The sequence below is a fragment of the Gymnoscopelus braueri genome (assembly GCF_963280865.1).
Source record: "Gymnoscopelus braueri genome assembly, chromosome: 8".
Lineage (NCBI taxonomy): Eukaryota > Metazoa > Chordata > Actinopteri > Myctophiformes > Myctophidae > Gymnoscopelus > Gymnoscopelus braueri.
Window position 1 is genome coordinate 17,710,018 of NC_137609.1, and position 17,681 is coordinate 17,727,698.

Sequence of the window (17,681 nt, forward strand, 5' to 3'; positions counted from 1 at the left end):
CTGTGACGGTGGACATAATCTGCATGTTCTTCTCTGCCGTTTGCATTAGGGTCTCCTTGAACTCAGGTGAGGAGGACTGCTCCACGAAGAAATACCTCTTGAAGCCAAGGGCCCCCTCAGGAGTAAGAGATGCTTCATGTCCAGAAGAACGTCTCACATCATCAGGGAGAGGCGAGGTACGGTATCATCATTACCTGTGTATTTGTGCTACTGTTTACACAGAGAATGTACTGTACATTTACATGCACATACTGTTTTTAATTGTATCTAAAGTTGTGATATCCTGGGAGTTAGATGTCTTATTTGAATGTTTTGTTTTGTTTTGTTTTGTTTTGTTTTGTTTTGTTTTTTGTTTTGTTCTGTAAACTAATGCTGACAAATTACTCCCAGGTATCAATGTAATTGTTGTGTGTGAAAAGACTGAAACACACACGTTTCAACGTCAGAATATACATTGCCTTTACTTCAGTCTCTCACAGTACAGATCATACATACTTCCTTGTCCCATGCAGCACTCTGCGCGTAACGTCCGCATCCCATAATAAGCACAGTCTCTTAAAGGTACCTTAACCACTATATGGCAACATACAGCAAACCCCATGTATCACAGTGTGACCCATGTTATTAGAATTATTAGAAACACTTATATTGGTGCCTATCAAGAAATAACAAAAAAACTTTTATAGAGGGCAACTGTTGGGATGAATGATCTCCTTCCCCACTAGCTCATAGTGATCTAAGGAAGTAATTAATGCCTTAACGTATCAAGAGCAACAGATCCATTAGATGCACAGCTGTTCTTAAACCATACAAATTCAGTTCAAAGAACAACACTGACTTTCTGAATGTAACGCCCACAAACATTTCCTCCATCTGGCAGTGTTTGATAACAAGCAGCATAAACAAGAACACATGCTAATCTTCAGTAAATGTTTTTTACATTGGCTTCTCTCTTATTTCAAAGGTTTGCAACACCAATGGAAGAGGGGCACTTTGGAGAGCGTGTTGCCCGCTGCACCTCAAAGAATGCTAAGGATAAGAGTAACAGTGCCACTCTCCGAGCATCTCAGGGTGTCACTCACAGGGACCTGTTTGGAATGAAGAACATGAGTAGCAGGATGTCGCATTGTGACTCAGAGAAGGACTCTGGATACTCAGGTGAACAAAGGGTCCTTTTGATGTATAGAAATACATTTAATAAATGTCAACATCACATTTTTACAGAATGTATGCCCCAGAATAGGGATGGTACTAGGGTTCATGTGAAAAACTAAATCTGTCATTCATATACAGCTCTTAAATAATGCTTTGCTTCTTTCTGTTCCACTTCCATTATTCCTCCTTTTTATCCCCCTCCACCAAATTCAGAGGCTGGCTCTGACTCACTGCAGAATGATACAGATGAACAGTTCAGTAGCGTGAGCGGCCACCAGAGAGGAAGCAACAGCAGCTGTAACAAGAACAGTGGTGATGCTCCTGGCTGCAGCAGCATGTCCCCTTATGAGGAGCTCACCCCCATCTACGTCATCAAGAGCCTGCTGGTGGAGCCGGTGAGATGCTCAGCCACATTTAACAATGTCTTTTTTTTTTACCCATTAAGACATGAGGCTGATTCTGAAAAATGTCTTCTAAATCCTAACAGTGGTTGCTATATCAGAGGTGCTCAAACTTTTTTCAGGTCAAGGACCGCACAAATTTTCATGATCTACAAGCTCATTGAGATTGTATATCTGCTATTTTTGAATAGCCAAAGTATAGAATATGGCTAAAATCTAAAATATGCTTTCCTGGTTTGAATAGGTTAACAATGTATTTTTTTGTTATGCATTTTGTTGTTTTGTTACATAACCAGACAGTGACGGTTAAAGATACACTTATTTCATTTTATTCTCAATTTGCGGTTTGTTATTAGCCCATTAAGACCTGAGGCCGATTCTACAAATGCCTTCTAATTTAGTAGTTCTCAAACTTTTTCTGACACAGATGCTTTCCGGCATTAATGGGTTAATTCAATTTATATTGTCACAGTGTTCACATTATAGGACTTACTCTAAAGGCGCTGCTTAGGGAGCCTTAGATCGTCAGATTTATTGTATTTTGATACTGCTGTGATTTTGTAAACAAATAATAATACGTACGTTTGTATAGCACACACAGGACAACATGTTGAATTTTCTCCACTAATATCAGTTTTTATTTTGCGTGCAATGATTCCTTCTTCACCACACATTTTTCAATCCCGAAACAGTACCTGATAAAGTGGCTTAATTAATATGTATATATATTTTTTTTATGTACATAAATAAAATAATTGTAAAGAAAGCAATTCCGAATTATTTGAGGGGAAATACATTGTACCTAGTAGTAGCGAGCATATGATTACTGTAGTTCTTAATGGTCAGTATGTGACACAATAATACAAAAATAACGTTTGTTATGTTTTCAGTAAATAGCTTAAATATTGACTGTGTTGTTTTGCTAAAAGTCCCTAAAAAGCACGGTATTCAGTGGGGTGCTTCACACAAATGGTAGTAGGTGTTCTTTGGAGGGGATGTGCAAATCAGAAAACAAACTAACAATCAAAAACATCCAAGGGAACTCTTGTACAAAACAGATAAAAAGCCATTATTGAGTAGGTAGTTCATTACAGAGCACATGTTTGGACCATATACTTGCCTTCCTCAGTTTCCCTGAACAAGGCCAGTATGTGGCCTTCGACTTTTTTTTTTCTTCTACTTTATAGTTCTGATATTTAAACAGCTGTGTCTTTTCATATCTTTCTGGCCTTGAATATTGTTTTATGCACACTAGTTATAATCTATTAGTAACTTTACCACCCTCCCCATCTTTTGCTCTTTGTCTTACAGTCCAGACCGGAGCAGCTTCTGCACAGCCCCCTGGCATGGGGTAGAGGATGGCACAGTCTTATTGGTACCAAGGCACCCGCCCAGCTCTTACTGATCCAGCAGCCGGCGATACCCGCCCCCACCTCTTCTTCTCCGACTGTCTCCACCAGTGTAGCGAAGAAAGGGGTCAGTCGAAGCAATAAGAAGCACAGCAGTAAGATTTCTTACCTCCCTATCCTCAACTCGTACCCTCGCATCGCACCCCACCCCAGGAAAGATGGCCATGACAAGGGCAAGGGTCTCCCTGCGGTAGGGGCATGTAAGGAGAGTGGCAGCGAAGGCCATAGCCTGAGTAAGAGGGTGTGTACCGAAGAAGAGAAGATAGAGGCTGTGTCGACCACCAGCCACCTCCTGACATCCCGGCAGCTGCAAAACCAGAGAGAGGGCAGTCAGCCCCAGTTCAAAAACAGAAGTAACCACAGTTCCTCCCACAACCCACCTCACCACCCTCTGACTACAGCCTCCCCTTCTTCTTCTACCACCCAACGCAAAACCCACCGTCGCCACCACAAATCCCACCGTCGCATCCCCAAAGCCAGTGTGGGCTCACCCTCTGTGACCAGCTCCCACACATCTTCACCACCTGCTTTTTCGGACTCCCCGCCATCGTCCTCTCCCTCCTCCGCCTCGTCAGTCTCGCACAGACCCTACCGACCGGCCCCTGACGCAGCAGCAGGCAGCCTTTCGGACTCCCAGTCAGAATGTTCATCCGTACAGCAGAGGCGTTTCCTCAACACCGCAGAGATCCTTAACCAGTCAGGCTTGCTGGCCATCACGCTACGCACCAAGGAGCTGCAGGAGCAGAATGCTGCCACCGAGAGGGAGATCGCCCAGCTCCATCAGCATGCGCGTCTTCTCTGCCAGATAACCCTGGGAGGCCAGCAGGTTTCCAGCGATAGCTCCAACACCCTGGACAAACTCCTCCAAGCCATGTCCCAGTCAGAATCCTACCCAAACCTGGACCCAAACAAATTCAAAGTCCTCTGCGACCGTCACCCACAGGCCGAGAAGGGAGACGAGGGCGATGAGAAGCAGGAAAGAGGCAAAAGAAAGAATAAGGCAGATAACGGTGCACCTCAACCCCTGGTGTCTCTTAATAACCTTTATGAAGGAATATCACCACCTTCACCTCTGTTTGCCCCTTCTCCTGAAGCAGAGAGGATTGAACCTGCTGATAGCATGTGTTCCCGTTCTGCCTATCCACCAGCCAGGCCTCTGCCAGATCAAGGATGTAGACAGTCAGGCTTGGATAAGGTCGTAACAGATCTTATTATGATACCAGAGATCTCTTCCCACAATAACTATCTACTCTAGCCCCCAAAGGAAAAGGGTATTGATGACAAATGATTGGCATAAGTGGAACTAGCTGAAATGGATGGCATTATTATTATATTATTATTATTGTTATTGCATCAGTTTTTTTATTATCTCAGGTACTTTGTAAATATGTAGATAACTTGTCTGGCCTTCTGTTGCTCTCTTGTTTTGATCTCCTTCCCACTTGCCCCCCACCCCCTCTTCTTCTCCCCCCCCCCTCTTCTTTCTATGGAAACTAACGTTGCGATGGGAACGATGTACAAAAACGAATTTCACCCACTTTTTTACCTTGTAAACCTGTGATGTGACAATAAAACTGATTCTGATTCTGTTATTATTATTATAATTCTTTGTGCAGAATAACTTTTTTTAAATAATAATATAATAATTTGAAAGAGTGCAACAAATTTGTTTCAGCACATCATCCATGTTATGATTTACAGCAATATCATTGATTTGTTTTCTTTAAATGTAACATCTGGAATTACAGTATTCCAAAGAGGTGAATTTCTCCTTCATTGTCTTCTGCTACAGGCCATCAGAGATGCAGTCAAATAGATGCAGACAAATACAAACCATATATGTGTTGTATATGTTGTTGTTTTTAAAGGTAGGGTAAGCAATATTTGTTTTTTTATATATTTATTTTTGTTAAAAGTTTAAAGCACTGGATTCTGATAGTAATCATTGCTATAGAGTGTATGTTCAGTAACAGGGGTCTCCCCATCTCTCCACCTCTTTATTAAACCAAAAACAAGATTTCAGGGTGGTTGCAATTTTTCAGCCAATCAGGAGAAAGTACCCATGTATCAGCTTCAATTTTATACTGTTCCAGTTCCAATTATGTCTGCTCATTTCTTTGTGTCACTACTTCCAATTTCACTTGTTGTCTCCGCCAGGCCGAAAGGCATGGCGAGAGAGTATGTTTTACCCCCTGTCCGTCCGTCCGTCCGTGTGTCCGTCCGTCCGTGTGTCCATCTGTCTGCGAGCGGCTAATCTCCGAAACCGTTGGCCCGGTCGCTGCGAAACTGTGCACACACACTCCCTGGATGCCAATTCAGAACCAGAATCTTTTACATGGCCCTGTTATAGCGCCACCAGGAGGCAGATTTGTGCAAAATCTTTTTTTTATATTACTCCTACAGATTTTATCCAAACATCACGCAAATCAGTACACAGTATCTCTATAGTCATGTGATCAACATGGATCTGTCTGATTTTCCATATTCCATCCTGATTGGCTAAGGTTGGCTTCCAAAGTTTGCAGGATTGGTCCATTTTGAACTAAATGCCTCAAATCACGAACGCAGCTTGCGATTTCCGTGAAATTTCACACGCACATTCCCACTAGGCCGAGGAAGAAATGCCACTTGGACATTTTCAAATCAGCCTCATGGTGGCGCTACAAAAGTCCGATTGTGGTGGAACTTTGCACGTACATTCACACTACGTTGAAGAACAAACGCCACCCTTTTAACATTGCCCTATTATAGCGCCACCAGGAGGCCGATTTTTCTTTTTATATTACTCCTACAAATTTTGTCCAAACATCATGCAAATCAGTACACATAATCTCTATAGTCAAATGATCAAGATGGTTCCGTCCGATTTTTTATATTCCATCCTGATTGGAGCACTTTTTCTAGTTTAATCTGTATCCTGTGCGAGTTCTCTCTCCTGATTGTATAAAATTGGTATCCTGATCTGCAAATGCAATTCCTGTTTACTAAAGAGCTGGAGAGACAGGGTTGTTGAACAAACACTCTATCAACGAGGACTATCAGAATATAGAGCTATTTAATACTTATTTTAACAAAAAAATATGACTTACCCTACTAAGTATATCTAATGCATTTCATTTTTGTTGAATATTCAATTCTGGTCAATCAAGACATTCTGCGGTCTGTTACTTCCTGTTATTCAGATCACTGATCTGAATAACAGACAGTGTTTTGCTTCTATTGACGTTGCTATGGAAGAAGAAGCTTGTAAGCTAATAAAACTATTTTTAAATCGCTATTTTGTGACAAATTATTGATTGATTGATTGATTGATTGATTGTATTTTTCATAAGTAGCTGTGTAATAATCATGTAGAGTTAGGTGGTCATTATTGGAAAATAAACCCCTTCAGGGTGAAGCAGGACCTCCACTTTGGGTCAATCCTGCTTCTGTTTTTGTTTGTTTGTTTGTTTGTTTCATGTTTGCATTATTGCATTATTCCTGATATTCCTTACATGTAGGATATAGGAACAAATAAAAATAAAAACATGCCAAAAGAGATAGAAAAACTTGACAGTTATCACTAATCAGCTTCATTTTCTGTTCAGATTTCAACAATTTGTAGGTAGCTATGCTTCAGTCAAACTGTGCTACTTCTTGTAGTTTGCTTGAAACCTTTGACTGAAGAGATTCACTTCATCACTTGACTATTATTGTCAGTACACAAGGTTAGCTGATAAAGAACAGGACTGGTAGTATTACTGTTAAGATACTGGTCATAATCCTCTACTGCTGTGTGATGTAAATTTCTGAATTTGATCATCTGTAAATGATTAGGCAGAATCCATTCTTTATTTGCAGACTTCCTGTGTGACACAAAGATATCGTCGCTGTTGGGCAGACACCTTGTATCGCCATATTGCAACTTTGTATGTTTTGGCGAGAGTATGTTTTGCCCCCTGTCCGTCCGTCCGTGTGTGTGTGTGTGTGTGTGTGTCCGTCCGTGTGTGTGTCCGTCTGTGAACAGCTAATCTCCCGCACCGTTGGCTTGATCGCAGTGAAACTGTGCACACACACTCCCTGGATGCCAATTCAGAACCTCTGCCCCAAAATTTTCACATGGGCCTGTTATAGCGCCACCAGGAGGCCGCTTTTTGCAAAACACATTTTTTGACAGTACTCCTACAGATTTTGTCCAAACATCATGCAAATTGGTACACAGTATCTCTATAGTCATTAAACGAAATAAGTCTTTCAGATTTTTTATACTCCATCCTGATTGGCTAAAAATGGCTTCCAAAGTTTAAAGGAATGCTCCGTTTTGAACAAAATGCCTCAAATCGTGAACACAGCATGCAATATCCGTGAAACTTTGCACGCACATTCCCACTATGCAGAGGGAGAAATGCCACTTGACATTTTTCAAATTGCCCTCATGGTGGCGCTATAACAGGCCGATTCATGTTTTTACCTATAACTGCACCGATCTGTGTAAAACTCTGTATGCGCACTCCCTAGAGGTCAAGGAAAAACCTTTGCACTGCATTTTTTACATTTGCCTTTTACAGCGCCACCAGGAGGCCGACTTATGTAAAACAAATTTCTTTATATTACTACTTCCGATTTCATCCAAAATTCACGCAAATCGGTATACATGATCTCTATAGTCATGGGATCTGTTTGATTTTTCATATTCCATCCTGAAAGGCTAAGATTCACATCTAAAGTTTGCAGTAGTGGCTCGTTTTGAACAAAATGCCGCAAATCATGAACGATTGCGGTCAAACTTTGCACGTTGCGGAAGTTGCGGAACAAATGCCACCCTTTTAAGATTGGCTTGTTATAGCGCCACCAGCAGGTCTAATTTATCAAAAAAAAATTTTGAACAAAATGCATCAAATCATGAATGCACTGTCAGATTGCCGTGCAAGGCCTAAGAAGAAATGGCACCCTTTTCACATTGGCCTATTATAGCGCCACCAGGAGGCCACAATAACCTACCTGACCTGGCGGAGACCTGTGCTCCGAGGAGCACTTTTTCTAGTTTTTTAATAGATTAACGCCCTACTTCATCATACTACAGTATCACATAAAAATAACGATCTACAAGCTCACAAGCTTGTAGATAGGCCTTTTCTTCTTCTTTTTTGAGTGACAGTAGTTACGTTTGTCTGTGGGTTTTGTAACTTTTGAACCAATGAAAAGTATTAACAAGAGCTTGCGACTACACAATAACTATATTAGATCTATCAGAACACAGCTTATTTTTTCCCATTCCCTGAAAAGTAACGGACATACAAGGTTTCAACCCGACAACGACAATACGTTAAATTGCAGGAGGACATACAGAACAGTACAGTACAGTACAGTACAGTACAGTACAGTACAGTACAGTACAGTACAGTACAGTACAGTACAGTACAGGAGTATGACTCAATGAATCGCTAAAATCAATTTGTTATACATTATGTATTTCTTTGCATGGACATTTTCCATAGTCATGCAATTTGTTTAGTTTTGTAATATAGTGGGGCTATTTGGGTTCATTTTGGAATGACTTTACTCATGTTCTACAAATGTCTTCTAAATCCTAACAGTTTTCTGAAAAACGTATGTTGCTATGTCAGTGGTTCTCAAACTTTTTCATGTCAAGGACCCTCAAAATTATTTGTATTTGGCCGCCGACCCCCCCCATCTCAAAATATTTAGTTCCAGGGACCCTGTTACGACCCACCGGGTCTAGGGGAGTAGGAACGCAACAAGGCAAGATGGTTCAAGCCAAACTTAAGCTTTTATTCACAGTAATCAAAGTATGGCATACAATCAGTGCAAGAATAATGAATAACAGTGCTACCAGTGCTGTTGAGTGATCAGGGCGCGGACAGGAACCAAAGCAAAGAAACAAATATGAAACAAAAGATCGCTTTCCTAAACACTGAAATAACCCCCACCTCTGACTTCCTAACTTAGTAATAAACAGGTATAAAATAAAACCTAACTATCTGGCTACCCTACTCTTACCTACTCAAACATAAATACAAGGTGAATGGAACCTGCCCTCTACCTGGTGCTAAACAGTGGAATACTAGAAATAAATACCTACTATATACTACCTGCCCTAGATCACATTTCACAAGATGCACTTACTTAAGTAGCAATGGATACAATGAAGTTTAGACTGGATACAAATGCTCTGTATATTAAGACGGTAGCTGAACTACTCCGTTGGGCACGCTGTCACTAGACTGTCGTACATGGAGTGTTCTCTGGACTGACAGCGGCCTAGAATGGAGACATTGAATGGCTTTTGAAGAGTGGAGGGATGATGACGCGGAGCCGTGGAGTGGTATGCGCCAATAGGGGAGCGTTGGTGTAGAGTGCAGAGCTTGAGCCTGAAGCGCTCCCCACCAATCCTGGAGAAGGAGTCGCATCCCGAATCTGCATAGGAGACAAGACAGGCGCGCGCACACCTATAACATAAACACATAACACAAATCCTAACACTAACACTCCTAGCACTCTTATCCGTAACACCCCCACCCTTAAGAAACAAACCACTCTGTTTGTTTTAATACGTTACATCAGAACACAAAAACATATATATATGCTATAATATTTACAATACTAACCTATCCCAACACTACCCACTTAACGCCCCACACTCTGGATAGGGCATCAGCCAATACATTTTCTTTCCCCTTTTTGTGCTTAATCTCCAAATTGTACTCCTGAACTATCAAAGCCCATCTCATGAGTCTCTGATTGTGATTGTACATGCGTGACAAGAAAACCAGAGGATTATGGTCTGTGAATACAGTCACGGGTAGAGAACTGCACCCCACATACACCTCAAAAAATTGGAGAGACCACAGCAAAGCTAAAGCTTCCTTCTCAATAGTCGAGTACCTAACCTGGTGCTTATTAAACATTCGCGAAAAATAGCACACAGGATGGTCCACTCCGTCAAAATCCTCTTGGATAAGGACTGCTCCAGCCCCGACAGCACTCGCATCTACTTCTAGTTTAAAGGGCTGATCGAAATTTGGAGCAGCGAGCACAGGAGCATTGCACATGAGTGATTTGACACTCTCAAATGCATGCTGACAATTACAATTCCACACAAAATCTGATTTGGGACTAAGCAAGGTAGTGAGAGAATACACGACTGTAGAAACATTTCTACAAAAACCATGATAATACCCGGCTAATCCTAGAAATCTACGGAGAGCGCGGCGCGTAAGAGGAACAGGATATTCCTTGATAGCAGCGACCTTGGCCTCTAGTGGGCGGACTTGGCCTTGCCCCACTTGTTTTCCGAGGTATGTGACTGTGGCTTTTCCAAACTCGCATTTGGCAAGATTCAAAGTTAAAGACGCCTGAGCTAAACGCTGAAACACTTGCTCTAACGTTTGCATGTGGTCTGCCCAAGTCGAAGAATACACAATGACATCATCTAGATAGGCATTACAGTTTGGTATGCCCGCTAACACAATGTTTATGAGCCGTTGGAACGTGGCTGGCGCATTGCGCATACCAAAAGCCATAACAGTGTATTGCAAGAAATAGTCAGGTGTTACAAATGCTGAGATCTCAGAAGCACGCTTCGATAATGGCACTTGCCAGTAACCTTTCAACATATCCAGCTTGCTCACGTAGGAAGCGCTACCCAGATTGTCAATGCAATCTTCCATACGTGGCAAGGGATACGAATCAGGCACAGTTACATTATTCACCTTCCTATAATCAGTGATGAACCTAGGTGAACCATCCGATTTCAATTCGACTAGACAAGGGGAGCTCCAGGCACTTGTGCTGTGTACCGCTAAACCATGCTTTAACAAATATTCAAAAGCTTCACTTTTCATCATGGCCCGTTTAACCGGGTTGGCACGATATGCATGCTGCTTAATGGGTTTGGTTTGGCTGACCTCTATGTCATGTTTTAACACCGTGGTTTGGGTGGGAATATCACCAAATAGCGCTGGAAAACCATTAACCAAATGAACCACATCATTACGCTGCGCGTCAGACAGATGAGTGAGGTGAGAAGGCAACGCTCTTACCATCTCAGAATTGGGCAGACTCGCGCTCTGCTGCAGAGTAGGGCGTAATACCAGCCCATCATCAACGTCAGACCCAGTAGGTGTATCATTCACAATCAATGCTGACACACCAGAGCAAACAGGTTTAGAAGGAACAGCACTGGAGTGACCCCTGGAATGATAACATTTTATCATATTAACGTGACACACCCTAGATTTACGCCTCCTCTCAGGAGTGCTTATGATATAATCCGTGGCACTGAGCTTCTCAAGGACCTCGTATGGCCCTTCAAAACGAGCCGAAAGTGCCGAACCGAGGATAGGCAACAATACCAAAACCTTATCCCCGGTTGAAAAAGTCGCGATACCGCCGCTCGGTCATACCGACGCTTCATTCGAATTTGAGAATCAGCGAGCGCATCCTTTGCAAATGAGCAAGCCTGATGAAAACGCTCTCTGAACTGACTAACATAATCCAGTAAATTTTTCCCCGAATCTGGACTAGCAGACATGAATTGTTCTTTTAGAACTTTGAGAGGACCCCGAATAGTGTGGCCAAAAACAAGCTCAGCTGGGCTGAACCCCAATGACTCCTGTACCGCATCGCGTGCCGCAAACAATACAAATGGTATCCCCTCATCCCAATTTCGCCCAGTTTCCGAACAGTATTTACGCAACATGGACTTCAGCGTTTGGTGCCACCGTTCCAGGGCCCCCTGGCTCTCTGGATGGTACGTGCTGGAGACCTTGTGCGTAATCTGGAGTGATTTTAAGACCTGATTAAACAACCTGGACTGGAAATTGGTTCCTTGATCTGTTTGCAAAAATGTCGGTAAGCCAAAGATGGCAAAAAACTTGTGCAACGCCTTGATAACGGATTTAGCTGTGATGGTGCGCAACGGAATAGCCTCTGGAAACCGGGTAGCTGCGCACATGATAGTGAGTAAATAATGGTTACCAGAGGATGTTCTAGGCAGCGGGCCAACACAGTCCACAATCACCCTCTCGAAAGGTTCACCTATCACAGGTATTGGATACAGGGGGGCAGGAGGGATAACCTGATTAGGCTTCCCTACCAGTTGACATGTGTGGCAACTTTGGCAAAACTTTGCAACATCAGATTTCATTCCGGGCCAAAAGAAATGTTTCAGGAGGAGGTTGTACGTTTTGGTGACACCTAAATGACCAGCCCACTTACTCTCATGGGCAACTGATAACACCTGCTGACGGAAGGCTGTAGGTACAACAATTTGGAATACAGCGCTCCATTCTAACCCTACAGTAGCAAGTGATGTCCATTTACGCATCAATATATCCTGATCAAGGAAATAGCCTACCTGTTCATTCTTAACGGCGTCAGACGTCATCACCTCACTGAAACACTTCCTCAGGCTCGGATAACCCTTTTGAGCGGCTGAAAGAGACTTTCGGGTAATCGGCAACTTGGGAACATCACCAGTTTCGGGAACCGGTGTGGAACGAGGACGAGGACAAGACAGGCGCGCGCACACCTATAACATAAACACATAACACAGATCCTAACACTAACACTCCTAGCACTCTTATCCGTAACAGACCCCCAGAAGCAAAGATTGGAGTTAAAAATGTTCGCTTTAAAAGAATATATATATTCAAAGATTTGCACAAATTGTAGCAATTTTTTAAAAATAGCAGATCTACAAGCTCGTTGTGTGGCTTAGAGTGACGCGTTATGAGCATGTATATCTGCTATTTTTTAATAGCCAAAGTATAAAATAATGCTTTTAAGCTCAATCTAAAATGACAGATGCTTTCCCGTGTCATTAATAGGGCCCTAATTTGGCTCTCCCATTTTCTACAACAGTGGTTCTCAAATGTTTAATGTCAAGGACCCACAGTTTGATATGTATTAATAGACCACCATTTGATGCAATTTGTTTATCTATGGCAGTGGTTCTCAACCTGTGGGTCGGGACATGATTGGGGAGGGGGGTCCCCAGATGACAGAGAAGCATCAAAAGTAATCACCTTCCAACACTTTTGGTGTTGGAAGCATCAAAAGTAATCAACAAACTATATTATGAAAACTGGTCAAACATTGGCCAAATTGTCAAATAATATAAGAAAGAGGCAACATTTTTGAAGCGAGGCGTTGTGAGCTTGTAGATCTGCTATTTTCACAATATTTAACTGTGGAACCGCGTCAAACTAAATTGAATGCCTCATCTCCTACATTCCAAGTGCTTATCAGGCTGGGGGGTCCCCAGTTCAAATATGATTATTTTGGGGGGTGCCCAGTTCAAATATGATTACTTTGGGGGGTCACGGCCTGAAAACGTTGAGAACCTCTGATCCCAATCTACACTGTAAAATCCTAAATCCGAGACTGCACTAATCTGTTAACTCTGAGGAGTTACAGAGTGACCCTGGGGGTCCCCGGACCCCACTTTGAGAACCAGTGTTCTACATGTATGTTGTCATTACAAAATCATATAGAATAATCATCACAAAAATGATCACCTGTCCATCAATTTGTTGTTCTATCAATGTGAAATCAAAGATGAATTCATCACTGAAGTTTGATCTCTCTGACGCCTTAACAGACAACGTCACACTGATAAGAACCAGTGCGGCGCAGGTCGGCAGCAAAAGAACCCCACCGCTCATAAGATGCAATGTTAAAGTGGTCACAGCCTCACGTCACGTGAAAAAATGCATCCCATCAAACTTTCAGATGCTGTTTTTCTCCCAGTATGGAGGAAGAATGCTTAGGATTTTACTGTGATCTCTCGCTCTTGAAATATATAATCCTTGGTTTCTGTTGTGTGTAAACAATAACAACAATTCAAAGCAGTTGTCCCCCAAGCCCCTCCTCCAGACTAGTGGCTGTCTTCTCTTCGCAGATGAGTGAGGCTGGGAACGTTGCTAGGCTGTCATAATTAAGTAGTAGTGGGGCGGCGTAGCACGACAATCGTTCACTTTTGTGATTAAAGCGCCAAATTTGGTAGAGGTGTTGATTGATATATTGGGAACAAAACTGGATATTGGGCCATCACAAATTCTCACCCTGGTGGGCGTGGCAGCCATTTTTCAAAATGGCCACCAGTGGTTGATCAAATCTTCCTAATTTTTGTCCTAGTAGGCCGAAATGTTGCTCAAGTATGTGAGTATGAAGGTGTGTGGGTGTGTTCATGCTAATTTCCTAAAAGGGGGCGTTGCAATGGGAGTGGCCTAGATAACAGCAATATTATGGGAGAATTGTTCAAATGGTGATACAAGCAGGAAATTTGGTACAAATCATTTTTGGAGATCACGCTTCGATTTAAGAAACCAGGCCACTCTTAAATCAAAGATGGCAGCCTTTTTTCAAGATGGCCGCCAAAATTTGTTTTTGCATTTTTGCATATCTTTGCCTATAATCATTTGAGGTCAATCACCAGATCACCAAATAGCACTCCCATAGTATGTTTTTGAACATTTTCAAACAGGAGTTACCATTTATAACCATCTAAATTAAAACTTTTCAGAAACACGCCCTACAACTGTGCTCACAGTCAAACTTAGGGATTAAAGCAAAACAAAATCTCATGAATGAACCTATACAAAAAAAATCCCATCTGGTTCTGTGTCTTCCTCAGTGAATCCAGCCACCTGCATGTCGTCTCTCACCACATCCTTAAACCTCCGCTTTGGCCTTCCTCTTCTCCTCTTATCTGGCAGCTAAATCTTCAGCATCCTTTTCCCAATGTACCTCTCATCCCTCCTTTTCACATGTCCAAACCATCTCAACCTTGCCTCTCTCGCTTTATCCCCAAACCTTGTAACCTGGGCTGATCCTCTAATTTAATCATTTCTGATGATGTCCTTCCTTCCTCATCCTCAATTCTGCCACCTCCACCTCCTGTCTTTTCGTCAGTGCCACCGTTTCCAAGCCGTACAGCATCATGGCTGGTCCCCCTCCCGTCTTATACATCTTCCCTCTCACTGGTATACTTCTGTTACAAATAACTCCTGACGCTTTCCTCCATCTGTTTCCTCAAAGTGCTCCTTCCATCTTCTCAACACACTGTCTTTGGTTGCTAGAACATTTCCATCCATGATCCATCCTTTATCACCTTAACCTGTTGCTCATCCTTCCCATCTCAGTGCCAAAAGGTGCAGGTCCTTTTCTCCCTCCTTGGTGTCCAACCTTCCATACAACTACTCATACTCTTTTCCTTAACCCTCACCACCTTTCTCTCTGCCTTACCCCTCATCTCTTTGTACTCCTCCCTACTTTCTCTCTGGCTGCCTTTCTCATCTCCTCCCTGAGCTCCACACAGCGTTGTTCTATCTTCATCTTCACACCTAACACCAGCTCCCAGTACTCAAGCCGTGCTTGAGTACTGCAGGCTCCAAGGGCCCAGCTTCCTGCTTTGAAATAGTCTATATAGGAAGTAAAAGTTCATATGAATGGCCAGTAGGTTCGCTGTTTTACCCCTTCTGATGTCAGAACAAGTTTTTCTCCATTCAAGTGGATGGGTTTTTGACGAACTTTAGACTTGATTTTCTTACCTTAATAAACATTGTCATAAATACTATATGCTTCCAGTCGCTAGTTTAAAGTCTTCTTTCAATCTATGGATATGACGTGATATGACACGATATAGAAAGATGGTGGATTCGAAATTCCTGAACAATCGGCTTCATTTACGGTCTGTAGAAACCAATAGCATCACTTTGTCCATACATTTTTACAGTCTATGTGCTACTCATACGCTGGCACCGTCACCGTAAATGGTAACTCCTGTTTGAAAATGTTCAAAAACATACTATGGTCGTGCTACAGTATTAGGTGATTTGGTAATTGACCTCAAATAATTTTAGGTAAAGATATGCAGAAATGAAAATACAGTCTTTTGGTGGCCATCTTGAAAAAAAATGGCTGCCATCTTTGATTTATAAGTGGCCCGGTTTCCTAAATCGAAGCGTGATCTCCAAAGATGATTTGTACCAAATGTCCCTCTTGTATCACCATTTGAACAATTCTCCCAAATGTTGCTGTTATCTAGGCCACTCCCATTGCAACGCCCCTTTTTAGGTAATTAACATACACACCCACACACCTTCATACTCACATACTTGAGCAACATTTCGGCCTACTAGGACAAAAACTAGGAAGATTTGATCAACCGCTGGTGGCCATTTTGAAAAATGGCTGCCACGCCCACCAGGGTGAGAATTTGTGATGGCCCAATATCCAGTTTTGTTCCCAATATATCGATCAACACTTCTGCCAAATTTGGCACTTTAATCACAAAATTGAACGATTAGGCTGATATATCGTGCCACGCCGCCCCACTATAGGGAACGCTCTATGATCATGGCACCAGAACCTGCTCTTGCTCGCGCAGCTGCAGCTCGTCAAGCCTAATTTATGCTCCGTCCCGCGAAGGTGTCGCGCGCAGAGAACGGCCGAGAATAGCAGACCTCCAAGCTCACAGCGGTCGCATCCGCGAAGCGGTTGTGATCTTGTATGTCAGCTGTTCTCGGCGCACAATACCGTTGCGCGATGAAGTATATATGTCTCGCTAGGTGCGCACCTCACTAGCCAACACACAAGAGGAGGTTGAATGAACTGAAACCAGCGCACCCCAAAACAGCAGGTTTGGGGATCTGTTGGGAATTGATTACATGAAACAGTCACCTGTGCGTCCAGTCTCAATGTTTGTAAACAAAGAATTGGTCTATACCTTTTCCATGTGTGAGTGTTCACCGGCTGGGGGAATCAGAAATGACATGACTGCAGCTAAAGCTACATTTCGTTTAGCATTGCAGAATGTGTCAGTCAAGAAGAACCACTGAGGCCTTAGTTGTACAACGAATAGTGAAAATAGCCGATCTACAAGCTCACGAGTGTTGCATCGAGATGCGTTGTGAGCTTGTAGATTTGCTATTTTTTTGCTAATTTTTTGTAATCTTTTTTTTTTTAATCTTTGAAAAATGTCACCCATAATGACAAAATCGGGACACCAGATTGAAAGTGGTTAAACATGAAACTGGAGAATTGACCTGCTCACCAGCATAACTATAGGCCTTGCTTGCATGGGGCAAAATCATCCAGTGCATATCTGCTTAGTGCACTTGAATGTTATAACCATGCAGATAACTACAGATTAGAACCAATATTTTTCTATAGTCCAATTATTTAGACTTTAAAAATAAAAAGTTTAATTATTTAGGCTTTATTATAGATTAAGTAATTTCAAATTACTTAATCTATAATAAAGCCTAAATAATTACTAATTTGTAATATGCCAAATGTGCTGGTGTTATAAAATACAGCACAGTCTGAAGGGAACACATTGTCCAGTCATAAGATAATAATTAAGGACTAGTTATGACCTGAGGCCTATACTGTATAATAGAACACGGTGTCTTAAATGGCTCACAGTCTGAGACAGGTGCCTTGTTTGTTCTTGACTAAAATCAATCCTTTACACGTGTTGATTGTGCAGGATTAGAGTAAGGGTCAATAATATAGGTTTCTGTCTTAATGTTCTACTAACAACAACTCACACAATGAATCCTCATGAAGTGTGATTATTGAGTCGGACATAGTCACATAGCTCCATCTAGTGATAGTCGCCTAATCCAGTTGATTAGGCTATTCCCACATTTCATAGAATGTGAATGGAATGTCTCAGTAGCAAGGTAGCAAAAAGAATCAAACCATA

At 42.2% G+C, this 17,681-nt stretch overlaps 1 protein-coding gene and 1 long non-coding RNA gene across 2 annotated transcripts; one reads left to right on the top strand and one right to left on the bottom strand.

The window, feature by feature from the left end:
* The first annotated feature begins 551 nt into the window (after positions 1-551).
* On the top strand, positions 552-4,309 carry LOC308090706 (CLOCK-interacting pacemaker-like). The gene is made up of 3 exons (XM_080435971.1): positions 552-1,158; positions 1,369-1,550; positions 2,856-4,309. The coding sequence occupies exons 1-3, from the start codon at positions 930-932 to the stop codon at positions 4,218-4,220; spliced, it is 1,776 nt and encodes a 591-aa protein (XP_080292097.1). The 5' UTR covers positions 552-929; the 3' UTR covers positions 4,221-4,309.
* A 4,414-nt stretch (positions 4,310-8,723) lies between these two features.
* Positions 8,724-13,418, bottom strand: LOC308089819. Its single transcript, XR_013933557.1, has 2 exons — positions 12,324-13,418; positions 8,724-9,382 (listed from the first exon to the last, which is right to left on the bottom strand). It is a non-coding gene; the product is annotated as an uncharacterized lncRNA (long non-coding RNA).
* Positions 13,419-17,681: the final 4,263 nt, after the last annotated feature.

Excerpts from the sequence above, each read along its gene's own strand:
- LOC308090706 (XM_080435971.1), top strand. The coding sequence starts at position 930 with ATGTTTTTTACATTGGCTTCTCTCTTATTTCAAAGGTTTGCAACACCA. Across the intron at positions 1,159-1,368 it reads GAAGGACTCTGGATACTCAG|AGGCTGGCTCTGACTCACTG; the intron begins GTGAACAAAGGG and ends CACCAAATTCAG. Across the intron at positions 1,551-2,855 it reads AGAGCCTGCTGGTGGAGCCG|TTTGTCTTACAGTCCAGACC; the intron begins GTGAGATGCTCA and ends CATCTTTTGCTC.